Consider the following 21,617-nt stretch of genomic DNA (forward strand, 5'->3'; position numbering starts at 1 on the left):
AATGTTTCTGTCGGATATGTCTATGAAAAGTCTCTTTAATACTGAGATGTAGTAAAACGTCTCTCTGTGTGCACAGCATCAAAGGCTCCTCCCTAAACTATAGACACGGGAAACAATCAAAACTAAAGACAGGCTGCACAAGGTTTACTATAAACATCTTGCACAATGTCATACAGCCCTCTCCCACAAAAATAACACAAACACAGTGTCATCATCTCCATCCCCTATTATGACATATGGGAACTTTCTGACTCAAATGTAGACGTGTGAGCTCCAGTCTTTTTTTTTTTTTATGTGCACGTTGTATTAGCAGATTTTGTCAATTCAGTAATGAAGAAGCGTTTGATACAAATATTTGGCTTCTTGATCTCTTCTTTGGGATGGCTGTTCATTCTGTGCACCATGGCGATGGACTACTGGAGAATCAGCCAGATTGGAGGACAAGGTGGCTCCTTCATAATCAAGGTGGCCTGGTACTGGTCCAACCTGTGGAAGGACTGTATCACCGACTCCACTGCCGTCACCAGCTGTAGAGACTACGGGGTCCTCTGGAGTGTCTTGTGTAAGTTGTCTTCCTTCAAAAAAACATGTTTTATTCATTGTAGAATTCACTGTGTGATATAAAGTGTCACAATGTTTTGAACATGTTGCATTTGTCACAGCCCTTTTTGTAAGTAGTATGAGCCAGAAACTTTCACTTTTGTCTACGTTATTGAATTTTTATAAATATCTGAATGAGCTTTTAGGCATTAACTCTATCCAACAGAGGATTATCATGTGTCTAAAATGATTGTTTTATCTTCTAAAGATATGCTTAACATAATTTCTTCACCATTACACACAATTCTGAATTCCAATTGCACTGTTGTACATCCTCTAACTAACTAATTAACTCCAGCAACCCAACAGTCATGTTTCTAGGGCTCTTAGTGGAGGATGGTAAACCAGAGTAAACAGTGAAAACTCAAACTGCAAACACCATGCAGACAGACACCAAGCCAGGATTTAATAATCCCTGAATCTTCTCACAGCCGGACAAAAGTACAACCAATAACATTTTCTTATTTTTTTTGATGCTGACAGATTACGTCCAGGCAGTACGGGGGTTGCTAATGTGCGGCTTGACGATTGGATTCTTTGCAGTCGTGTGTTGCTTTGTTGGGATGGAGTGCACTTATATCGGTGGAGCGGAACCAACCAAAGACAAGCTGGTCTTTTCTGGAGCCGTTTTTCATTTTGTTGGTGGTGAGTACAAGAATTCAGGTGTGCTTTTCTCTAAAAAAAAACATGGAAGAAATGTTTTGCCTTCATCTATTTATTTAGTTTCATCAAAACCTTTGCACACAGGTGTGTCAAATCTTGTTGCCTACTGCTTATACATCAACAGAGTTGCCAGAACAGCTTTTGCTACCAATTTGCCAGCTGGAGAATTACGGTACGGCTTTTTTTAGCAACAGGAAAATACTAATCAAAACTGTCTTTTACTATTAAAAATGTGAATTGTGTTTTTCTTTTCTGTTTTCATTTTAGATATGAATTAGGACCACCCGTATTTATGGGTTTGGTGGGATGTTTTTTAATTTTTGGGGGGGCTGTTCTGTATGCTGTGACGGTCATCAAAGTAATCTACCCTGATAGGTATGTGAACCGCTCATCTAATCTTTCATATGTAATAAGTTGACCATTAACTTTATGTTTTGCTTTTTAGAAATGTAATAGAGGTATATGCCAGACCAACATACATGCCCCCATCCTACAGAGGAAGAAGTTTGTACACAGGATACTACGAACCCTCCCGACTCTATGGGTCTTACGCCTCAGGACGATCAAGCAGCAAGATCTCAAGGCTGTCTCAAGCTACACCAAAACTGTCAGAAAGAGATGCATTTGTGTAGTACCGAAGCTTTTTCAAGACTCGCAAAGTCCTGCAGCAGGGTTGTAAAAAAGTGTATAATGTCTAACTAAACTGAATGCAGTGATTTGGTAGCATTTTCTATCATTACTATGTTTTTTGTCACTTCTTTTTATCACTTAGCCAATTGGTGTTTAGGTTCTAATAAAGGCAAAGCCTTAGTTTTTGGATTTCACCATTTTCAACCAATTCATATGACACCAAGGGTTGTTATGAAATTGATGTGAAAATGCTCAAATATCTTTCAACTTGTAAGTCTGAGGTCATAGCTTTTTAATTGGAGGAATGAGGTATGCTCACTTTAATCTCTCCCTCAAGCAAAGCTTCAAGTGTCTCAGTGTTTTGCTCATGAAATGCCAATAGGTTAGAGAAGAAAATTCGTGGACAGATTGGGTCCTATTCTGCAGTAAATTTCCAAGCTGTCAGGATGGAGTCAAAAAGTAAAACTTTCTATTTTTACCCAATTTCTGGTCTTCAACTTTGACTATGAATTATGAGAGATAAATGGGTGGATGGGAAAACTGCAAAGTCCTGGGGAATTTGAAGAAACTGATCCACAGGCTCAGGACATTTCTGAGAAGTCATGAACAAACACAGCAGAAGCCTCTAAAATAACAGTACCTAATATATCCAAATACACACAAAACTGAAATAAATAGAACACAAATTCCTCAGGTTTGTTTAAAAACAAGAAAGTAATGCAAAAGATGTGAATCAGTGCAAAAAGGACAAGTATAAAACTAAACAATTAACATCTTACTTTTTTCATCACAGTAAACATTTTCTGCATAACAAAGATATCAGATAAGATATTGACCAATAAAATGTGTTGACCATTTTGCAAAAAACAACAACAAAGGAAACAAACAAAGATGTTTAAAGAAACATCTTTGTTTGTTTAAAGATGAAACCCATCTTTAAACAAACAAGGAAGGCGTTTTGCTCTGTCTTGTCAGTTTTGATACAAACAAGTGAGCATGAGAATATTTTGCGCCCTTTTTAATTGACTATCTTTTCAATTAGGACATTTTCATAAAAAGGTTGGACAGCTTTTCTGGATAGAAATCAACTGTCCTTCATATGAAAAGCATCAACAATGTGTTAGTTCATGTTCTGTGTTTGTCAAGTGGTGCTGTTTTTATCGTGTTTACTCTTAATAATGTGATTTCAGGCAGCCATTTGAGTATCACTTTTTCTGGAGAAGCTGTTTTTGTCAGTATGATCAGTATAATAAAAAACATTGTTGACATTCAGTGGGCGGCAATTTGATTTGTTATGTCTCCAACATATTTAGTAGAACTGCATGGACATTACTGTAGATCGTCACTTCTTTGAGCATAACGAGTCTTCTCTCAGAGTGCCACATTCGACTTTAGTAAACTCTGAGGGAAAGAGCTGACCAAAACCAAATCATGCTGGAAAGTTCCTGGGTATAAACAGAAAACATAATAGCTCAAGCAATCTTTACAGAACACAAAGTGCACTTCAAGGCAAAACATGTGATGATGTACACAAACATGGTTGAGTGCGTGTGAGTATGTTTTTCCATCTTAGAGCAGAGGTGAGCAGGGAGCTTTGAACAGGTCCGAAACTGAGGTGTTCCACAATTTCAGAAGCTTGGGTTGTTGTTTTACGTCTGAACCTGGGGGGGCAACATGGGTTACAGGACTGTGGTGATGTACACAGAGATCGGCTGCTTTGTGGTCTGTGTAGCCGGGTGGATTTTGGTCTGTTCCACTCAGCCCATTGAGATCTGGACGTGGTCTGAGGTTAGCTCTATTGTCCTGACATCGGCGAACTACTACTCCAACTTGTGGAAAGATTGCGTTTCTGACTCCACAGGAGTCTCTGACTGCAAGGGAATCCCATCATTGCTGGCACTGAATTGTAAGTACAGCATACAGTACCCTCTCAAAAGTATCCACACTTTTTAAGCTTATTCAGGTTTCTTTCCCTATGACAAATTTCAGTGTTTTACATTGTGTATTTATGTAAAAATGATTCTGATTAAATAGTGCATAGTTGTGAATGAAACACAAAGGACACCATGAATTCAGTCCCATAATAACACTGCCTTTCTTTACAAATATAGCTGCAAGTTTTTCTAGTCTATGTCTCAACTAGTTTTAAAGATGGAGATAAAAAGCTTTTGCTAATTCTTCCTCAAAAAAACATCTCCACTTGAGTCATTTGGACAGTTTTTCAGTCTGAGAACCATTGATCTAGACTATTCCACGTTCATGGCCATTATCCTGCTCAAAAGTGAAGCTTCACTTCAGTGTGAATATGTTTTCATTTGAGCCTGAAACCAAAAATGTCTAACATGTTTTTTCTGAAGGAATATTCTGGATTTGCCTCCACCCATCTTTCCATCACTGACCAATTTCCATTGTCCGCTCTGAAGAAAAGCATTCCCATAACATGATTAGAGCGATGGACTTATTATGGGCTAAAAAACTATTGACCTATTAGATACATCTCTGATTAATGCTCTCCTTTTGGCGCTCAGGTTAGTCAGCTGGCCAATTTTTTGATGGGCTTGCAGTTGTGTCAATGACAGATTTAATAGTGTTTTTGTGAAATGTTCAATTCTTAAAATCTCTTCACAACTTTCTCCCTGATAGCTCTGGTGTGTTTCTGCTTCTGTTTGTTCTCTAATGTTCACTGACAAACCTCTGAAGTCTTCAACAACAAACAGATGTAGTTATACTGAAATCACCTGTGTGTACTCTGGTAAATCACAAGTGGATCATTTCTCTAGCCTGATTATTAAACTAGATTATTTAGGGGCATCAAAGCAAAGGGATAAAGTATGACTTTTCCAGAAAACAAAACATGTTTTCTATTCTTACACTTTTTCTATTATGAACAACTTTGTGTTGGTGTAGTACACAAAAGCAGAATAAAATACATTGACATTTGTGGTACAGGGGCTATGAGTACTTTTTCAATACCCAGTTTGGTTAAATACAAAACATATTCAAATTGTTTTCCTTTTCAACAGGGGACATTCATATGTGCCGGGCTCTCATCATCATCTCTATTATTTTGGCTTTCTTTGGATCCATCCTGGTCTTAGTGGGAATGAAGTGCACTAAGATTGGGGGCTCAGAGATTACAAATGCAAAAGTAACCTTTGCTGGAGGGATGAACTACCTTATAGGAGGTAAAACCCAGAAAGATCTCACTGGTATAAAGAGAATGTTTCAGCATTTAAAGCAATGTCCCTGTATCATTTCAGGATTGTGTGCAATGGTGGCGTTCTCTTATTATGGAAATAAAATCAGATCAGAGTTTGATAACCCAAACTATGTGGAACAGAAGTATGTGCAATCCGTTAAATCGTTAAGGTTTGTCTGCAAATACAAATCAACAGATCAATAGTGTTTTTCTCTTTTTATCTGTAACCAGGTTTGAGATCGGTGTTGGAGTCTTCATTGGTTGGGGTGGCTCCACCTTGCTTCTCACTGGAGGCCTTGTCTATAGCATCTTAGCAGGGAGAGAAGCTTTCAACTCAAGGTCAAATATTGATATGAAAAAGCTTTACAAAAGAAAGAAAAAAAAAAAACATTTGCCCTTTTCATTGTTCTCTGAAATACAACTGTATATCTCTTGAATATGATCCTAACAGGCCAGAGAAGTACCCCATCACAGAGTACCCTGCCTACACATTTGTTCCATCGAGAAAGAGCTACGCATCATCGGCTCGCACAGCGATCACAGGGACGAGGAAGTCGAGGAGCTCCAGCGGAAGCAGAAACAGCAGCATCTCCGTCATCTCAAGCACAACAAGGAAGACGGGCAGCACCGCTTATGTCTGATTTTTGCCTACAGTTTCATGGAAAAGTACTGTCTTTGCAGATTTGATCTGTTGTTGCTTTTTTTTTGGTCGGATAAACACATTTCAGATCATTCAACACATACTTTTTCTCATCACTGTATCTACTTGAAAGTCTTTCGAATTAAAATTCTTTCATGTCTTGTGTTGTATAGCAACATTTTCTTTGCTGTAGAATATGTTTTGACTTGATGGTTTTAACAAACCATCTAAAGGATAACCCCAAAAGGCTGAACGCTAGTTTTAAACAGGTGAATTTATTATTTAGGCAGATTTTAAAGATTGCTTCTATTCCCAAAGGGATAATAAATCATAAAATGAGTTTGATTCAATCAGTCAATTAAGCAAATTTCGAAGCAAATTTGTTTGTTTTGCTTAGCTTAGAATATTTGTCAATTGGTTAAATTTGCTGAGGTAATAAAACTATTTTTGTCTTTTCTTATGTTAAAACTTTTAAAGTTCGCAAAATGTCCCTGGCTCTAATTTATGGCCTACATGTCCAAGTACCTCCTTTAAAGATGTTGTAAAGAAAAAAAGTCCAAATAAATCAATGTGTCACTACAATAAGATACATTTAATCAGTGGGAAAAAACCCCAACACTTAGAAATATTTGTCTTTTGACAAAACATTCCAGTATTACTATTATTACTTTGTACTTTACTTTTCTATGTCAACTGAGTGTTTGACAACTTTTAAATAGCAACCTTTCTCTTTTCCTGGGATAAAACTAGGACCTGAGGCAGAGGCCAAATCTCTTAGCCACTTTTCAAAATGATAAATTTAGAGAACATGTACTACAGTGGCACACGTGCCCGACAGCATGCCACTGTATTTCCATGGCTCTGGTTTCTGCTATTTCCTGACACCCTTTGGTACTCTACTAAATTCAATACAATCATGCAGATGTCATTTAATGCAAACAATGCAGTCAAGTTAAATGTCTGTCTGGGAAACCCAGCAAATTTGATCAAGTTAGTGGGTGGAAAGCTCCAACAGAACCTGCGGTGAGTGGGCCATTTGTTACGATTGACTGAAAAGATACAAAAATTTGAAAACAGAATCAAGACCAACAAGAACTAGAGAATGTTGCATCGATATATTTTTGTCATTTTTCTGTAATAGAGAGATGGACGGACTTTCTAAATCGCAGGACACTCCTAAGCACGCGCAGCCCGTTTTGTGCTGCCGTGGCCGCTTTCCGTTGAGCCAAGGGTTATGGGCGGGGCTTAACAAGCCAACCAGCCAATCAGCGGCCCCCACGACCGGACAGCGGAGTGTGCCGCTGTGCGGTGACTGCTGTGGAGAACTGGGGAGCTATGGCAAAACAGTGAAAAGCAACACATGGGACTACAGAGAGCTAAGCCAAACACCTGGTAAATCATCTCCTGACAGCTTGGGACATACCGAGAGAAGACCAAATTCAACCATGGTTTCCATCGACCATGTAGCCCACAAGATACTGACTTACATCCCATATGTTCTTGTTTTGATTGACATGCGATACGAGGGTAAGAGTTGCTAGTTAGCCTTATTCAAATATCCGTAGTTACTGACTTTGTAACGGTGACATTTCCTCTAACCGTTATCCATGGGTCGAGCTGACCTGATTGGAGTTCAGGCGTTGTTAGTTTGCTAGGTGGCTAGCTGTCTTGGCTCACCGTAAGCTAGCTAATTACAGTGGTTTAGCTCGCTTTTGTTTGTAAGTTTCTCTCTGCAAAACAATAAAATCGAACAATATTCACTACTAAAACAAGTGAGCTGACCTTTTACCGTGGGGGAAAATAATTGACAAAAAGCCTCACAGCTGGTCGCTTATAAAGTCTGAGCGACAGAAAGCTTGTTTTTTAAATAACTTTATTGTTCCAATTGTTTATAGCCGTAGTTTATTTATTTATTTTGTAAATTGATCAAGAGACATTATTTAAAATGCAATAAATAACTTTTTTCATCAGCATAAATGTGAATCGTACAATTAGCAATTTAGTCTTAATGGATTTTATTTTTGCTACATGTCCTGCATGTAGTTAGAGAGCAAAGTGACAGATTGCATAAGGCTGCCTCATTATCATGAACCTGCAAACTCACACCTGGTCTAACTCTGCCTGCAGCAGGCTCTGTCTGCTGCAGGCAGAGACAGATATATGTGTCTACAACTAATAGATGAAATACATGTTTGAGGATTCATTTCATAATTGCACAACTACAATTCTCACAGTAAATCTAAAGCTTTAACAAACCCGACTGGGATATTTCAGAAAGTAGAAAATAAAAGTAAAGCAAATATGGTAATCCATGCACTCAAACAGCAAACTTTGTGAAAATAAATGTTTTTTGTTTCTCGTAAAACTTGTGGGCCTGACCGTGTGTGTGTACACGTTGTTGTTATCTCTCCGTGTGTTTCCAGGAGTCAAATGCGGGAAGGATGGAAGCGTCGACAATCACATGGAAATGGGAAAGAAACTGCTTGCTGCTGGACAGCTGGCTGATGCCCTCTCACATTTTCATGCTGCTGTGGGTGAGTAATGGGAATAAAAAAAGCATGTTATTTTTACTCAATAAAATGCATTTTAGGAAAGGTGTGTGGTTGTATTTCCTGCCATTTTCCTAGATGGAGACCCCAAGAATTATATTGCGTACTACAGGAGGGCTACAGTGTTTCTCGCAATGGGAAAATCAAAGTCTGCACTACCAGACCTAAGCAGAGTCATCGAACTCAAACCAGACTTCACATCTGTGAGTTTTTATCTCAGAAACTTGAAATAATTTATTACTCTCACGCTTTGTCATATTGCACTGTCAGCAGGTTTAGTAATCTTTTTTTTTTCTTTGCAGTAGTTCAACAACTAACATCTCCATTTCTCTTTCAAGGCGCGTCTTCAGAGAGGAAACCTTCTTCTGAAGCAGGGAAAGCTGGATGAAGCAGAAAGTGACTTCAAGAAGGTGGTAAGTATAGTTTATGTTTAAACTAAATAAAAGCAAGACTTGTCCAGGAGGGGTCAGTGTTGATTTGTTAACCTGATCTCCCTCATTCCAGCTTTGGAGGCATGCAAGTATGGTAAAAAAAAAAAAAAAAAGGTTGTATTTCCTTTGCAAAAGAGAACATTTGTTGAACTATATACTGAGCAGAGTTACCTTGTAATGTTTGCTCGATTGGATCAACATTATTGGTTCTACAATCAGGTTCAGCAGAACGATGAGTTTAGTTATGCTTTCTTCTTTTTTAGAAGGTTGCCTGGAAAAGCAAATTGGGAAAAACATTTTTTTTGAATAGCGTTCAGACTGTTTATTATGCATTGTCCTTCAATAAATTTTTTTCTTATCACCTTAGATATGATGCTCTCCTTTTGTACCATGTTTTGAGATACAAACTACTCAAATCTCATTAGTTGAAAGGCTTTCAGGTTCATCCAAACATAAGATTAAAACCGTAATTATGAGAAAGGACCACATTCATTAAAACAAAACGTTTAAATAAAAGTGAAGACTATTTATTTTCCAAGATTAGTGATTTTACTTACAGAATCACAAAAAACAATGGTTCAGTGTCAAAACAGAAACTCCTTGTTTGAATTTGGTTCCACATTTCCTCCTTACTGACAGATGAGCTGCGGTCCCTCTGGAAAGTCCATTTAAGGTGGAGAAACCTTTTACTCTAATAACGTCAAGCAACCTGGCCAGAGGTGGACACTGTCCTGCTGTTTCAGCAGTCTGCAGCTGTAGTCCAACCTAATGTATCACATTTATGTTCCACTCTAAGCTGAGTTAGCAGGAATCCCTTGAAAGGGTTGTTGGGTCTTCCTATGCAGCGTCTCAGTCATTAGCAGATATTGCTCTTCTAAACACGAGAACCTTTACAGCTAATGGGTTCAAGGAGCAATGTTTGGAGACGAGGCGGCAGGGAAATCATAGGTGACTTTGGAAATCAGTTTTCGTGAGGATTTTGTGTTCATCCCTTTGGGCCCTGTTGTGCCTGCAATATTTCAAATTCAGATCTTTCTCATTCTGGTTGTGATTTAAACAGAACTAACAGATGCAATTCCTCGCCTTAAAATGTTTCAGCTCAACTCCAACCCTTCGAACAAAGAAGAGAAGGAAGCTACGAGCCAGCTGGCAAAGGCCGATGAGCTTCAGCGGCTTGTGGCCGAGGCGCACCGCAGCTACGGCAGCAAAGACTACCTGACAGCTGCTGCACAGCTTGAGGCAATAATTGAGGTAAGAAGCATCACCTCTGTTGTTATTTCTGCAGAGCGTTTACTGTGTTTGTGAAGTCGCCTCTAAACGTTTGCATCTGCCCGTTCCCCAGACCTGCGTTTGGGATGTGACCTCTCGTGAGATGAGAGCAGAGTGCTTCATTCAGATGGGAGAGATGGGGAAGGCCATCAGCGACCTCAAAGCTTTGTCCAAGCTGAAGAACGACAACACCCAGGCTTTCTACAAGCTCAGCACCATCTACTATAACCTCGGAGACCACGAGATGTCACTCAAGTAAGGAGGGCCTTTGTGAGTTTTGTTTTGCCACATATACACTCTTTCTGAACGGATTTTTAGAAGTATTTGCTGATATTCTCTCGTCAACCTGCAGTTCTTTGCAAAAGTCTTCATATTGATTGAACTGTGTTAATATTACAACCATGAATTTCAGTTGCAAACTGACTTTACCTACAAAGTAGGTTACTTCGGAAGGTAATCTAAGGGTGTCTGAGTAAAGAAGGTAGATTTTTATTTTCAGTCTCAACTTTCAATTTTAGTTTAAAAATCATTTACATTCCCAAAAGATGACTTTAAGTTTGTGGTTTTAATGTGACATAATATGAAGAACTTTGTGGTGCATAAATACTTCTGCAAGACACTATAACTCTGCTTCATTGTGCCACTCTCTTAGTTATTAGAGCCAGAAAATCAGTCATTTCAAGCACTAAGTGCAGTGCAAATGTAGCAAGAAACCAGTGAACTATTTCTGTAATAACAAAGAAAGTGTAAAGTCTGCTCATCTCCTGTGACCTGCAGTGAGGTGCGCGAGTGCCTGAAGCTGGACCCGGATCACCAGCAGTGTTTCAAGCATTACAAACAGGTCAAGAAGCTCAACAAACAGATCCAGTCTGCAGAGGAGCATATCCGAGAGCAGAGGTTAGTGTTTACCAAATGTGTGCTGGCTTGAAATGGTTACAGTGAAATGCTTCAAGCGGCGTGAATGTATTTTAATATCTTTTATGTATTCAAGTAGGAATGAAATATCCCTTCTGAATACCAGAGGTTACATCAGCTATAGTCTCTTTGAGTCCTGAAGCACTCCCCTTTCTGGTTTCATACACATGCCTGCAAATCCTATCTTAACGTGAATGGTTGTCGCATCAAATTTGACTTATTTAATGTACAGTATTCATAAGGCTGCATGTGGAGAATGATGCTGTACACCATGCAGCGTTCTGCTAGCTGACATGTCCTCTTAATCTTGAAGGTTTGAGGAGGCAGTGAGTAAATATGAAGCCGTTATGAAGACTGAGCCCAATGTCCCCCAGTTCTCTGCTCTGGCCAAGGAGAGAATCTGCCACGCACTTTCACAGGTCGGAGCCCTCGCTCTGTATTTTTTATTTTTGGTTTTTACAGGAATATTAACTACACCATTCTGTTTGGGTTTGTGTTCTGAGCAGGCTCAGCAGGGGGCCAGGGCAGTTTCAGTGTGTAGCGAAGTCCTACAGTCGGATCCTGAGAACGTGAACGTGCTGAAGGACAGAGCTCAGGCCTACGTTCAAAACGAACAGTATGAAGAAGGTAAGCCTGTTGGCTCGACCTCTCTATTTCTTTTGCATTTCAACTGTGTCTGAGACTTTTTTGTGTTTCTCGAGTGTATACGTCACTTCTCAGATACCTGATAATAACAAAGAAAACAACAAAAACACTTGAATCGTCTGCCATTTCACATAAAAATATACAGTACAAAATATACAGTATAAAATAAAGTGATAGAGCAACACAGAATGGTGCGTAATTCCCAAGCGTAAGGAAAGTCAGAAAATGTAATGCCAACTGAACTCCTGGAGTTGCCTGTTTAGTAAATAAACTCTAATTTATTTCTGTATAACTATAGAAATAAACCCTAGAAGGTTATTGGAGAACATTAGTGTGTTGGGGGAAGGGGAGGAAGTCCTATTCGTACTTAAAGATTAGAAACACGGTGGTGGCAGCATTATACTTTTGGTGAAATTCTACTTAAGAATTGAGACTGTGCCAGAGGTTCAAACATAAAGCCAGAACTACAATGGAGTGGCTTGGAGAGAATATTCTTTTATTAGAATCAGAGGTATGAACAATTTACTTGTATCAGAGTAATAAGATCCCTTAACTCTAAAGTAACCTTGGGAAAAGCTTTTGAAAAAAAATATTTTTTTTATTGGCTGTCTTTACTCTTCTACAAAAGGCTCTGCTGATGGTAACAACTGTAATGACACAGTCTTACCACATGGGGTCCCTGCTGCACCACAGCATAAAAACAGTCAACTGTCCAACTTTAGGATTTCACAATCGGGTTCTCATCCAGAGATCTGCACAGAATCATATTTTTTCCTAGGACTACGTATCTTTGTGCCACTCCTCCTCCAGACTCTGATACCTTGATTTTCAAATGTACAATTTACTTTTATCTAAAATGATGACTTTGGACAACTGAGGAACAGCAAAGTACTTTTTTTTTAACCCAGGTCAGACATTCCTGGTGATATCTCCATTTTGGGAGTGGCTCAACATGATGAATGTATGTTGTAGCCAATGTACTGGGTGCATCTCATTGAGATTACTCTTGAAGCTATGACTCCTTTCTAAATGGACTTTGCTTGTGTACTTCTTTCTTCCACTCAACTTTCTATTTGTCCACACAACTGTGGCACTCTGTAAAGGATCTGTTTCTTTGGCATGGATTCATTCTCCTTGTGTGTGCTGTTATCCTGTTTTAATTCTCTTCCTTGTTCAACTCACCCTGGACAAAATGATAGCTTGTTAGCAGACCTCTGCAGAACAGCAGCTGTGTTTCCATTGGCCATATTATGCAATGCGACACTTTTAAAATAAATTCACTTAATGGAAACATGGCAATTTTGGAAGAAAAAATCCCCCCCCAAAAAACTCTAGATTTTTGTGAAACGTTTTGGCAAATAGGATGATGTACTTTTTCAAAATTGGCTTGTTTTGCAAAATTGTAAAGGAAACTTTTTGTAGCATCACACTTTTTAGCACCAGTGGCAATACTGATAAAGTTTTGTCTGTAGTGAAAACGCAGCTAAAGAATATTGCATAGGTAGTAACAGGACTAAAACCCTTGAGGACTGACTTTGGACACCAATGGTCAGCTGTGCCTTGAGGTCAAGGGTTTGAGACCACTGCCCTGAAAGTAAATTAAAAAAAAAAAATTTAATGGAACTGCATTTTGTTATTAGCTACTATAATCAGTCAACAAAAAGTAATGTTTAATTTTCTTAATCACTAAAACTTTTAAATGATTTTTTTTAATGTATTGAAGTGCAGCTGTGCATTAACATGCTTCAGAAACACTTTACCAATTCAGAGCTACGCTTTACTCTTTGCTAGCAATTTTTAAAACAGAAATAAGACACATTAGAAACTCTTGTGTTTCAAGCCCACTTGAGGATGTTGAGTCATGTTGGATTTTACTTTTAGATTTTACTGAGCCAACATCTCATAGGTGCTAGTTGTAAAAGTCAGTATGCACATACATGGAGTAATGACTGCAACAAAACAAAGACATTAATTTAATCTTCTTGCTCCTTTATTTTAGTTCTTTCCAGGTCAAAACAAAATCAAAAACAAAAAAAACATCTAGTACATGTCTCTAACAAACCCCATCGTTCTGTAAAGTCAGCCAAGAAATAATAAGACTCATCCTGGAGATCCTCATCACATCTGCAGAACAAGCCTCACTGAGATCGACCTGTGCTGTCATTAACGTGACTCGAACACATCAGCCGTTAAGAGACGGCGGACCACATGTGGGCCTTTAATGTGTCAGAACACATGGGCGTTTAATTCACCTGGGTTCACCGCGCAGGGTAAACACGGCTCAAAGCATCCGAACCCTGTGCTCACATTCGCCCTGAAGCCGTCTCTGCTTCCTGCTGAATGAGTTTACATCAGGAGTGAATAAGCTGCAGATGCAACCTATTAAATTAATGTGACATCGATAAAGCAAGAGCATGTAGGCCAACATTTATGAAGCGACGGGCGCTACTAAATAATGGCAGATATTTGAGTAGTTTTCAGCATTTTCTGAATGTGGAAACTTGAGTAATTTATTTAAAGCAGCTTGACATTTAAGGTGTAGAAATCCATCTGCTGATCCCTCAGATATTTACTGTTTTCTTCACAAGTTTATATCGACCATTTCTTCCTCCACTCTCATTTCTTATGAAGTTGAATAACTTGTCAACTTCCCTGACATTTGCTTAGCTTATCTGTGTTATTTTGGTCCACAGTGCAGTATTTTCAAATAAGGCAGAACAATATTTTTTTGTATTTTCTTCATTTTCTTCAAAAAGCACCCCTCTGAATTCATCAGTTTTTTTTTTTTTTTTTTTTTTTTTTTTTTTTTTGCACAAGCACTTTGGACTGCTTTTAGCCCTCTGTATGCAATCTACAGTAAAAAGCCATTTTAATTAATCACTTCTCAGTCAGTAGATGCATTTAAATCAGCCCAGACCACGGCTCTTTGTGTCAGCCAGACAATAAAGTAATATCCTGGAGGAGCCTTGTGCCATGCGTACCGGCTGTTAACATGCATCGCTGTGATTGCCTCCGCTGTTTGTTTTTTTTTTTTTTCTTGGAGTGATGTGGCTGGCTGAAATTGAATTCACGTGTTCTGCATGCTGCACTGCTGTTCCTAAAGCAACTCTTTTAGCCTCCTGTTGTTCAGTCACACAGGTTTGAAGCATTTGATTTTCCTTAAGTTCGCCGTACATTCTTAATTTCAGAAAAGTAGCTAGATTAATTTTAAAAAATAATTCTGTCTCTGAGAGGACTTGATGTTGAGACGTTGTTTTTGGGTACGTTTATTTCTTGCAACGCTTCTTTATGATGTCGGAGGAAAGTCATATGGCTCAAGCTCAGTGGATGCAGAATGTCTTTAACGTCTTGCCAAGGAATGAAATGAAGTCTGGACTTTGACTAGGCTGTTCTAACGCATCAATATGTTTTGATGCGTTAGAAGCTCTAGTTATGTTTTCACAATTTTTTTCAAGCCTCTAAAAGATTTGTTTGTTCATTCACCTTCCCACGTCTGATAGATTGATGCTGCCACCACCATTTCCTGTCAGTTGTATTTATACTGAGATTGACTGTATTTGCAAATTGGTTACACTGACTGGATTTTATTTAGGGGTGCTGAAGTTGAGGAAATTGAATATGAACATTTGGACATCATTTAATCCTTTTCTTTCAAATTTGTGTTAGTCTGACAAAGTCCCACTAAGACACATCAAAGTTTTCAGTACCAATTTTACAAAAAGAAAAAGAGGTACTAAACATTATTTTTCTCTTTTTCTTTCCAGCCATTAAAGACTATGAGACTGCAGCGAAACACAACGAGAACGACCATGAGATCAAAGAAGGCCTGGAAAAAGCTCAGCGACTTCTCAAACAGTCACAAAGGAGGGATTACTACAAGATTCTTGGAGTGAAGAGGTGTGTGCTGATCACTGGATTTAGGAAATTTAGCTTGGGATTTTTTTAGGGCAGCATTAATTAGAATTAGGATGTTTAATTAATTCTAATTAAGCATGTGTCAGGAAGGAACGTTTTTCATTCAAACAACAATTTGTTTTACACATAAAAGTTTAGGAAAAAATATCCTACAAGCAAACACTATTTGAGCCACTTTTTAATCATTATACTTTTGAAAATACTTGGTTTCCTATGCAGGAACCAGAACACCAACTTAGAATCCAAAAGTATTTTTGGCTTCAGCTTGTGTTAACGTTGAGATATAGTGGCTGTTTGCATTTTTATAGAATGTGCTGATAATGCTCTATTCACGCTCACAGAACTGCCCAGAAAAAGGAGATTATCCGTGCTTACAGAAAACTGGCCCAACAGTGGCACCCTGACAACTTCCAGGACCCGGAGGAGAAGAAGAAGGCAGAGAAGAAGTTCATAGACATTGCTCAGGCTAAAGAGGTTCTCACCGATCCAGGTAAGGATGACGTCTGCAGTCTGAGACGCTATTAGTGCCCATCTTGCAGAACATGGCTCCTTACTGGAATTTATTTTGTCCTGTTGGATTATTGGTAGGAAACAGTCAAGCTTGGCTGATTCAAACAAGAAAGATGACAGAATGAATCTCATGTTAGAGGCAACAGGATTTGACTCTGAAGAAAAACATGCATTCGCAACTCAGAATTTTAGCCAAGTCAGGATGCTTAAACAAGTTTACAAAAAGACGACGTGTTCAGTTTCACTAGAACCTCAGATAAATCTGTGCTTTCCAGAAATGAGAACCAAGTTCGACCACGGCGAAGACCCCATGGATCCAGAGAGCCAGCAGGGCCCGTTCCACGGAGGTTTCCACGGCTTCCAAGGTTTCAACCCGTTCGGCTCCGGACCCTTCAACTTCAAATTTAGCTACAACTGAGAAGTCTTGGTATTAAGCATAACTGGAGCGGATTTTCCTTTCCTCCCTATTTGAAAAGGAGATCATTGGCATGAAAAAAACCATGTCACTTCCTGGCTGTCAGAAAAATGTGGAGCGAATGGTGACTTTAATTAAAAACTCATCTCTGTTGTTGAAAAATGCAACCTGGAGTGTCGCCTGGGGGGTGAGGCGGGTAGGTATACCTGTATCCGCCTTGTGTGAAGCAGCTTATTTGTCAACATGAAGTTCATTCTGACACATGGATTGTTTCCATGTGTCACACACTCTGCAATTCACATCCACTCATCTGATTAAATTTATTCATAAACACTATTTTTTATATGAATGGATTTTTGCTGAACTGTAAATAAAAAAGCTATTTATGTACATGAATCTGGATTTGGTGAATTGCGATTAAAACAGCAACATGCACCTGGTAAATAGTTAAAAACATGCATTCTTTTGCAATTTACTGAATCCATCCACCCACTGATGATCTGTGAGATTAGAACTTAAATTTTATAGCAAAAGTTTATTTTATTTTTTTTATCCACCATTGCATAATATTAATAAACATTGCTATTTGACATTTTACAATAAAATAAAGGTCTCCTGAGAGCAGACTGCGTAAACGTGTTTAAAAACATCAATTTTTAAAATGGAAACACATGTTGGCTTGATTTAAGCAGCAATACGTCCTTTTAATCCTGAGACAAAATTCACCAGATGTCTGAAAAAGTCACATAATTAACACAGAAATAAGTCAACATTTTACATGCCACTTATAAAAGCATGACTTGAGGATTCTTTGTTCTGATGGGAAAACTGAAGCTGAGTACCAAAGACAGACCACCATTTGTCCAACTCCACTCTGTAGACACTTGGGTCTCCCCCATTGGCTGCGTTCTCTCTGCCGGTTAAAGAAACTGTCCCCATAAGAAGCTGGTAAATAAACTCCTCCTTACTGATAATGGTTTCTTGATGAAAGCTATCTGAATGTGTGCATACAGTTGTATTCCAGATGTTTAGAAGGAGAGAAATTCTGGTAAAAAAATAAATAGTTGCGATATAAACTTGCAACAAATCTGTGCTGAACATGTACATGAACACCACATCTACATGTTCAGATGTTGAGGAATCTACATTATTAAAAACACCTTAAAGATTCCTTCCTTCAATCTTTAACTCCATGAATGAGACGGATTGAAGCCATTCGTCAGGCTTTCCAATGTTTCCTTATAAAAATGTAGGACTCAACTCAATAAGAATAGTGTGGAACTGGATCAAAGTATTTTCTACATCTTGAAGGAAACAGACTGTTAAAAAATGTTCATATTTTAAGACTGTATTACCTTCCCTGCTGTATACATGATGCTATCTGAATTTAGGAAGTAAGTCACCCCAATCGGAGCACTTTATGCTGGTATTTTTCTAAAGGTGTCCATCCATACATCTCGGGTTTCCAAGTTTAAATTCTCTCCCCTATGAAGACATAGATGTAGTTGGATTTATAAAATGCGACAAAAAATTAGAAGTGAAATCTTAAAAACAACCAGTTAAAAGCAGGTAACTGTGAAGAGATTTTTATGGTTGTGTTATTAGTATATAGTGAAACATGCAGATAAAAAGGTAAGAACTACGACTGAAAGATGTAGCTTGTTGTTGGAGCTGCCAAGTGAGGAGTGATCAGTTATAGGTGGGTGGAGTTTAACAAAAGGCGGACTGTCTATAATGCAGTTTGTGAAATCTAATAACGGTAGACTTTGGTTTGGCACGACAGACGAAGGCAACATCGTCTCCACTTGGTTCAGACAGAGAACAATAGCAAGATAGGTGTGTTATGTGTCATGTTTTAAATACTGAAATATCTTTAGAAAAGTATCTTCTCTACTTGTACAGTGCAGCATATGCCAAATGCTTCCCTTAAACATGATGTGGTGCTTTGAACGTTCTGTTTCCAAGACTCTCCAATAGTTGCTGTCGGGCTGTAGAGCTTCAAGCCGCGGGTTTCTGGCTGCCCTTTCACAATTAAATCCTGTGCTGAGTTTGTGAGATTTTTACCGATTTCAGAAGCAGAAATGACATTTCTGAAAATATCACATCCTCTTCATCCGGCTGGGGATGTAACACTCCACAGCTATGTTTAGCTGGAACTGTCTGTCTTCAAGCTTCACAGGTGGCCTGTGTGCAAAAAGGTGCAGCCTGCTTCCTCTTCACCGTGCTTCTGGCAGACACTAAAGTTCATCCCGCCGGTTCTCTGCTGCAGGAAAGAAATGCAGAAAACGAGCACTTAATACGAGAGAAAAAAACACATCTAGAGGTGGAAAAGGTTAAGTCGTGCTGAGGAATAACAGACAAAGGCTGCAGTTTGATTAATACAACAGGAAAGCACTGTGGAAGGACATCTTTTCCCTCCTCCTTTACCTTTCTGATGTAGTGAGGGGGTTGGAGTCGGTTCCTGGACTTGTCTCAGCATTTCTTTTATCTCCTTGTCATAATCTACCCACTCAGGCACGATCCTTGCTGCTGCCATCAGTTTGGGCTCTTTGGTCTTAGGATTATTACACTGCAGCAGAAAAACAGACCGACACATCACTCACTCGTCACCGGTGGCACTTTGTTCGTACAAGTCAGCTCCCTAGTCCCAGGGCAGTCTGCGACAGGCATTTGCACCTAATTTGATTTCCAATTTGGTTAAAAGGACATTACGCCTGGTCTTGTGTCTGAGTTACCAAGTAGTGACCTACACCGCGGAGAGACAATGCTTCCTATTTCAGTCTGCTGGAGCACATCCAGTAATTCTCCAAATTAGTTTAGGACACTGCAGGATTGCCTGGTTGCCCGCTAAATGCCAAGTGCCTTGTGGACATTAGTGGATGGGAATGCACTCAAACATTATAGTGCCTCAGCAGATACAATGTACTGCAACATGAAAGGTAAAAAGGACATTGGAGAAAAAAAAAAAACAGACCAAGTCTGATTAAAGAAATAGAAACTCCAAAGTTAACTTTAAGAATTTACCTGTTTATTGCATGAATGAACATCTATATAAATATGTGTATTTGTTAAATTAGTACACTGATAATTTACAATAGGTGTAAAAAGTTAAATTGTATCACAATGCACTGGTTAAGGTTATACATGAATTGCATCTTTTTATGCAAGTAAGAACCATTAAAGTCTGTATGTTTACTGGATGTTGTTTGAACTCAGACATTTGGGAACCCAAAGCATTTCTAATGTATTTTGTATTCAAGTTCAATTTTATTGCTCCAGTTGTGAATAACTGCATGTAAAATAATTCCTTACTATGCTTTTTTTGTCTATAACAGTAAGATAAGTGGAGTTTCATCATGTCTCGTCCTCTCAAATCAAATCAGATTTAGGACAATGAATGTCTTATTTTATTAGGGTTTTTTAAATAACACCCTACATTTGAATGAAAACTCAGTGACTTCTAAGGAAATAATCCTTTTAAGTAATTATTTCAATATTGACCAAAATGATCAGGCTTTTTATGTTTTATATGGTCAAGATGCCTTAGGCAAAGGTCAGAAATAGATATCAAAATTATATGTTTACCAACAAAAACTTAAAGACCAGAGGGATTATTAGACTTTAAATGTTACGGCTCCAGGACTCACCAGGTCGATAGTCTTAGCTGTAGCTTTAGAGGCGTCATCACACCATGTCTCGCACCACAGCCACTCCTGAGGAAGTGACTTAATGGCCACCTGATGAATCATGTTATTGGGAAGGTCCTAAAAAAATGACAAAGCAAATCATTAATTTTTTTATGACTATAAATTCATGTGAGTAATAAGTTACTTATCATGTATTGAATTTTATGGATGAGTTTATGCACCTGGTCCAGGTTTGACAGACTGTTTGGGTCCTGGCTTAAAGCTTGGTACTGACCCCTCAGTCTGTCTCCAGCTGCAATTTTACGGAACTTCTTTAAATCCACCACATAGAGAGCGCTGGGAGAAAACAGCAAAGAAAAAAGATAAGACAGGGTCACGTCTCTGCATTTTACTGCCACATTCAATAAATTAAATATATGCTCAATTGAGGCTGGTATCTCTCCACAAACGTGTGTGTTCTATTGGTTTAATGTAGTAATGTAATCCTAAATCTAGTGTAACAGCCTATGGTGATATGACTGTGTTGCAACTTTGTTTAGGACACTGTTTCATGGAAAACTAACACTGCACATCACTTTGAGCACACAATCCCCACAGTGTAACATCTTGGTGGCTGCATCATGCTGAGGGAATGCTTTACTTCAGCAGGGTTTAGGGAAACTAAGCAGAGTTCACAGGAAAAGATCAACTTTATAGCACTTTTGTAAACAACTCCGTGTTAGAACACAAAAACAATACAAAGAAACAACACAAAGCAAATTGTTGATTGTATTTTTCTTGAACTGGAAAAAAAACAAACATTTTATTTAAAAAAAAAAAGACAGAAAACGACAACTAGATGTATATTTTGTACATTCAGATATCTTTTTTTTTACTTTGAATTCAGACTTTTTTTAAATGTCTTCTTTTGCAGTCGAGAAATGCACATTATCAGGTCAGCCAATATGACTTCATTTTAATTGATCAAACTCATAAATTATTAGTGCAAATATGGCATGAAGATACGCTGCCTTATATTTGCTGTGTGCCCTGAACACAGCCGTTCGTAAAACCTCACTAACCTCCTGATGGCCAACACTCCTGAATATGTTCAAGTATGTTATTGTTGTAACATGAAATGTTAACACATTTCAAGACGTGTTGCAGATACCAGTTCCATCATCTATCACTGTTATAACGAGCTTGGCAGATTCTCAGCTTGAGAAATATGCAATAATCCAACTTATTGCTGTTTATCAGGACAGCAATAAATGAAGTTGTACAGTTATGATGCCATAAACAAAATGAAGCGCTGCCTCTAGAACCAGTTTGCATTAAATCGACGATGCAGAAAATTGACCAACTTTTTTTCTTCCTTTCATTTCCCTTTAACATTGGTAACACTAGTAACTGCCAAAGAAAAATATTTACAATTCGACTGCCTATATAGTGTAAATACATATTTTAAAGGATTAAATTAACATTTTAAAAGCACAAATGTGCAGCCACTAAATGCCGTCTCCTGTCTCCTGTCTAATGTCCTGCTTTCTCTGAAAATGCAATTTGTATTTTGCACAGATCTTCACTTCGGTAGCATCGAGCTGAGAAAG

At 38.5% G+C, this 21,617-nt stretch overlaps 4 protein-coding genes across 6 annotated transcripts in view; 3 read left to right on the forward strand and 1 right to left on the reverse strand.

Moving 5' to 3' along the window:
- The first annotated feature begins 273 nt into the window (after positions 1–273).
- Positions 274–3,137, forward strand: LOC129361467 (claudin-10). Its single transcript, XM_055032329.1, has 5 exons — positions 274–562; positions 1,084–1,245; positions 1,348–1,435; positions 1,531–1,638; positions 1,709–3,137. The coding sequence occupies exons 1-5, from the start codon at positions 331–333 to the stop codon at positions 1,893–1,895; spliced, it is 777 nt and encodes a 258-aa protein (XP_054888304.1). The 5' UTR covers positions 274–330; the 3' UTR covers positions 1,896–3,137.
- A 346-nt stretch (positions 3,138–3,483) lies between these two features.
- cldn10c (claudin 10c) lies at positions 3,484–5,892 on the forward strand. The gene is made up of 5 exons (XM_055032330.1): positions 3,484–3,799; positions 4,917–5,078; positions 5,154–5,235; positions 5,324–5,431; positions 5,544–5,892. The coding sequence occupies exons 1-5, from the start codon at positions 3,568–3,570 to the stop codon at positions 5,731–5,733; spliced, it is 774 nt and encodes a 257-aa protein (XP_054888305.1). The 5' UTR covers positions 3,484–3,567; the 3' UTR covers positions 5,734–5,892.
- Positions 5,893–7,005: 1,113 nt separating this feature from the next.
- On the forward strand, positions 7,006–16,717 carry dnajc3a (DnaJ (Hsp40) homolog, subfamily C, member 3a). 2 transcript variants are annotated; one of them, XM_055031435.1, is made up of 12 exons: positions 7,006–7,259; positions 8,156–8,266; positions 8,360–8,484; positions 8,620–8,694; positions 9,811–9,963; positions 10,055–10,236; positions 10,759–10,878; positions 11,210–11,315; positions 11,403–11,523; positions 15,306–15,438; positions 15,798–15,946; positions 16,242–16,717. In XM_055031435.1, the coding sequence occupies exons 1-12, from the start codon at positions 7,178–7,180 to the stop codon at positions 16,382–16,384; spliced, it is 1,500 nt and encodes a 499-aa protein (XP_054887410.1). In that variant the 5' UTR covers positions 7,006–7,177; the 3' UTR covers positions 16,385–16,717. The 2 variants fall into 2 exon arrangements, with proteins under 2 accessions (XP_054887410.1, XP_054887411.1); XM_055031436.1 differs by lacking the exon at positions 16,242–16,717 and adding an exon at positions 16,045–16,226.
- A 179-nt stretch (positions 16,718–16,896) lies between these two features.
- The window catches only part of uggt2 (UDP-glucose glycoprotein glucosyltransferase 2), a 40,949-nt gene continuing 36,228 nt past the window's right edge, over positions 16,897–21,617 (reverse strand). For both annotated transcript variants that reach the window (XM_055031434.1, XM_055031433.1), the window contains 4 exons: positions 20,250–20,364; positions 20,029–20,145; positions 18,809–18,950; positions 16,897–18,644 (listed from right to left, as the gene is read on the reverse strand). In XM_055031434.1, coding sequence (XP_054887409.1) covers positions 18,619–18,644; positions 18,809–18,950; positions 20,029–20,145; positions 20,250–20,364 — 400 coding nt within the window. In that variant the 3' untranslated portion in view covers positions 16,897–18,618. The remainder of the gene's footprint in view (positions 18,645–18,808; positions 18,951–20,028; positions 20,146–20,249; positions 20,365–21,617) is intronic.

The sequence above is a fragment of the Poeciliopsis prolifica genome, unplaced genomic scaffold (genome assembly GCF_027474105.1).
Source record: "Poeciliopsis prolifica strain line A6 unplaced genomic scaffold, Auburn_PproV2 SCAFFOLD007, whole genome shotgun sequence".
In the NCBI taxonomy this organism is placed as follows: domain Eukaryota; kingdom Metazoa; phylum Chordata; class Actinopteri; order Cyprinodontiformes; family Poeciliidae; genus Poeciliopsis; species Poeciliopsis prolifica.

Coding starts and splice junctions, on each gene's coding strand:
- dnajc3a (XM_055031435.1), top strand. CDS start 7,178: ATGGTTTCCATCGACCATGTAGCCCACAAGATACTGACTTACATCCCA. Junction 7,260..8,155: donor GATTGACATGCGATACGAGG/GTAAGAGTTGCT, acceptor GTGTGTTTCCAG/GAGTCAAATGCGGGAAGGAT. Junction 15,439..15,797: donor AAGATTCTTGGAGTGAAGAG/GTGTGTGCTGAT, acceptor TCACGCTCACAG/AACTGCCCAGAAAAAGGAGA.
- LOC129361467 (XM_055032329.1), top strand. CDS start 331: ATGAAGAAGCGTTTGATACAAATATTTGGCTTCTTGATCTCTTCTTTG. Junction 1,246..1,347: donor CGTTTTTCATTTTGTTGGTG/GTGAGTACAAGA, acceptor CTTTGCACACAG/GTGTGTCAAATCTTGTTGCC. Junction 1,639..1,708: donor AAAGTAATCTACCCTGATAG/GTATGTGAACCG, acceptor TTTGCTTTTTAG/AAATGTAATAGAGGTATATG.
- cldn10c (XM_055032330.1), top strand. CDS start 3,568: ATGGGTTACAGGACTGTGGTGATGTACACAGAGATCGGCTGCTTTGTG. Junction 5,079..5,153: donor GATGAACTACCTTATAGGAG/GTAAAACCCAGA, acceptor GTATCATTTCAG/GATTGTGTGCAATGGTGGCG. Junction 5,236..5,323: donor CCAAACTATGTGGAACAGAA/GTATGTGCAATC, acceptor ATCTGTAACCAG/GTTTGAGATCGGTGTTGGAG.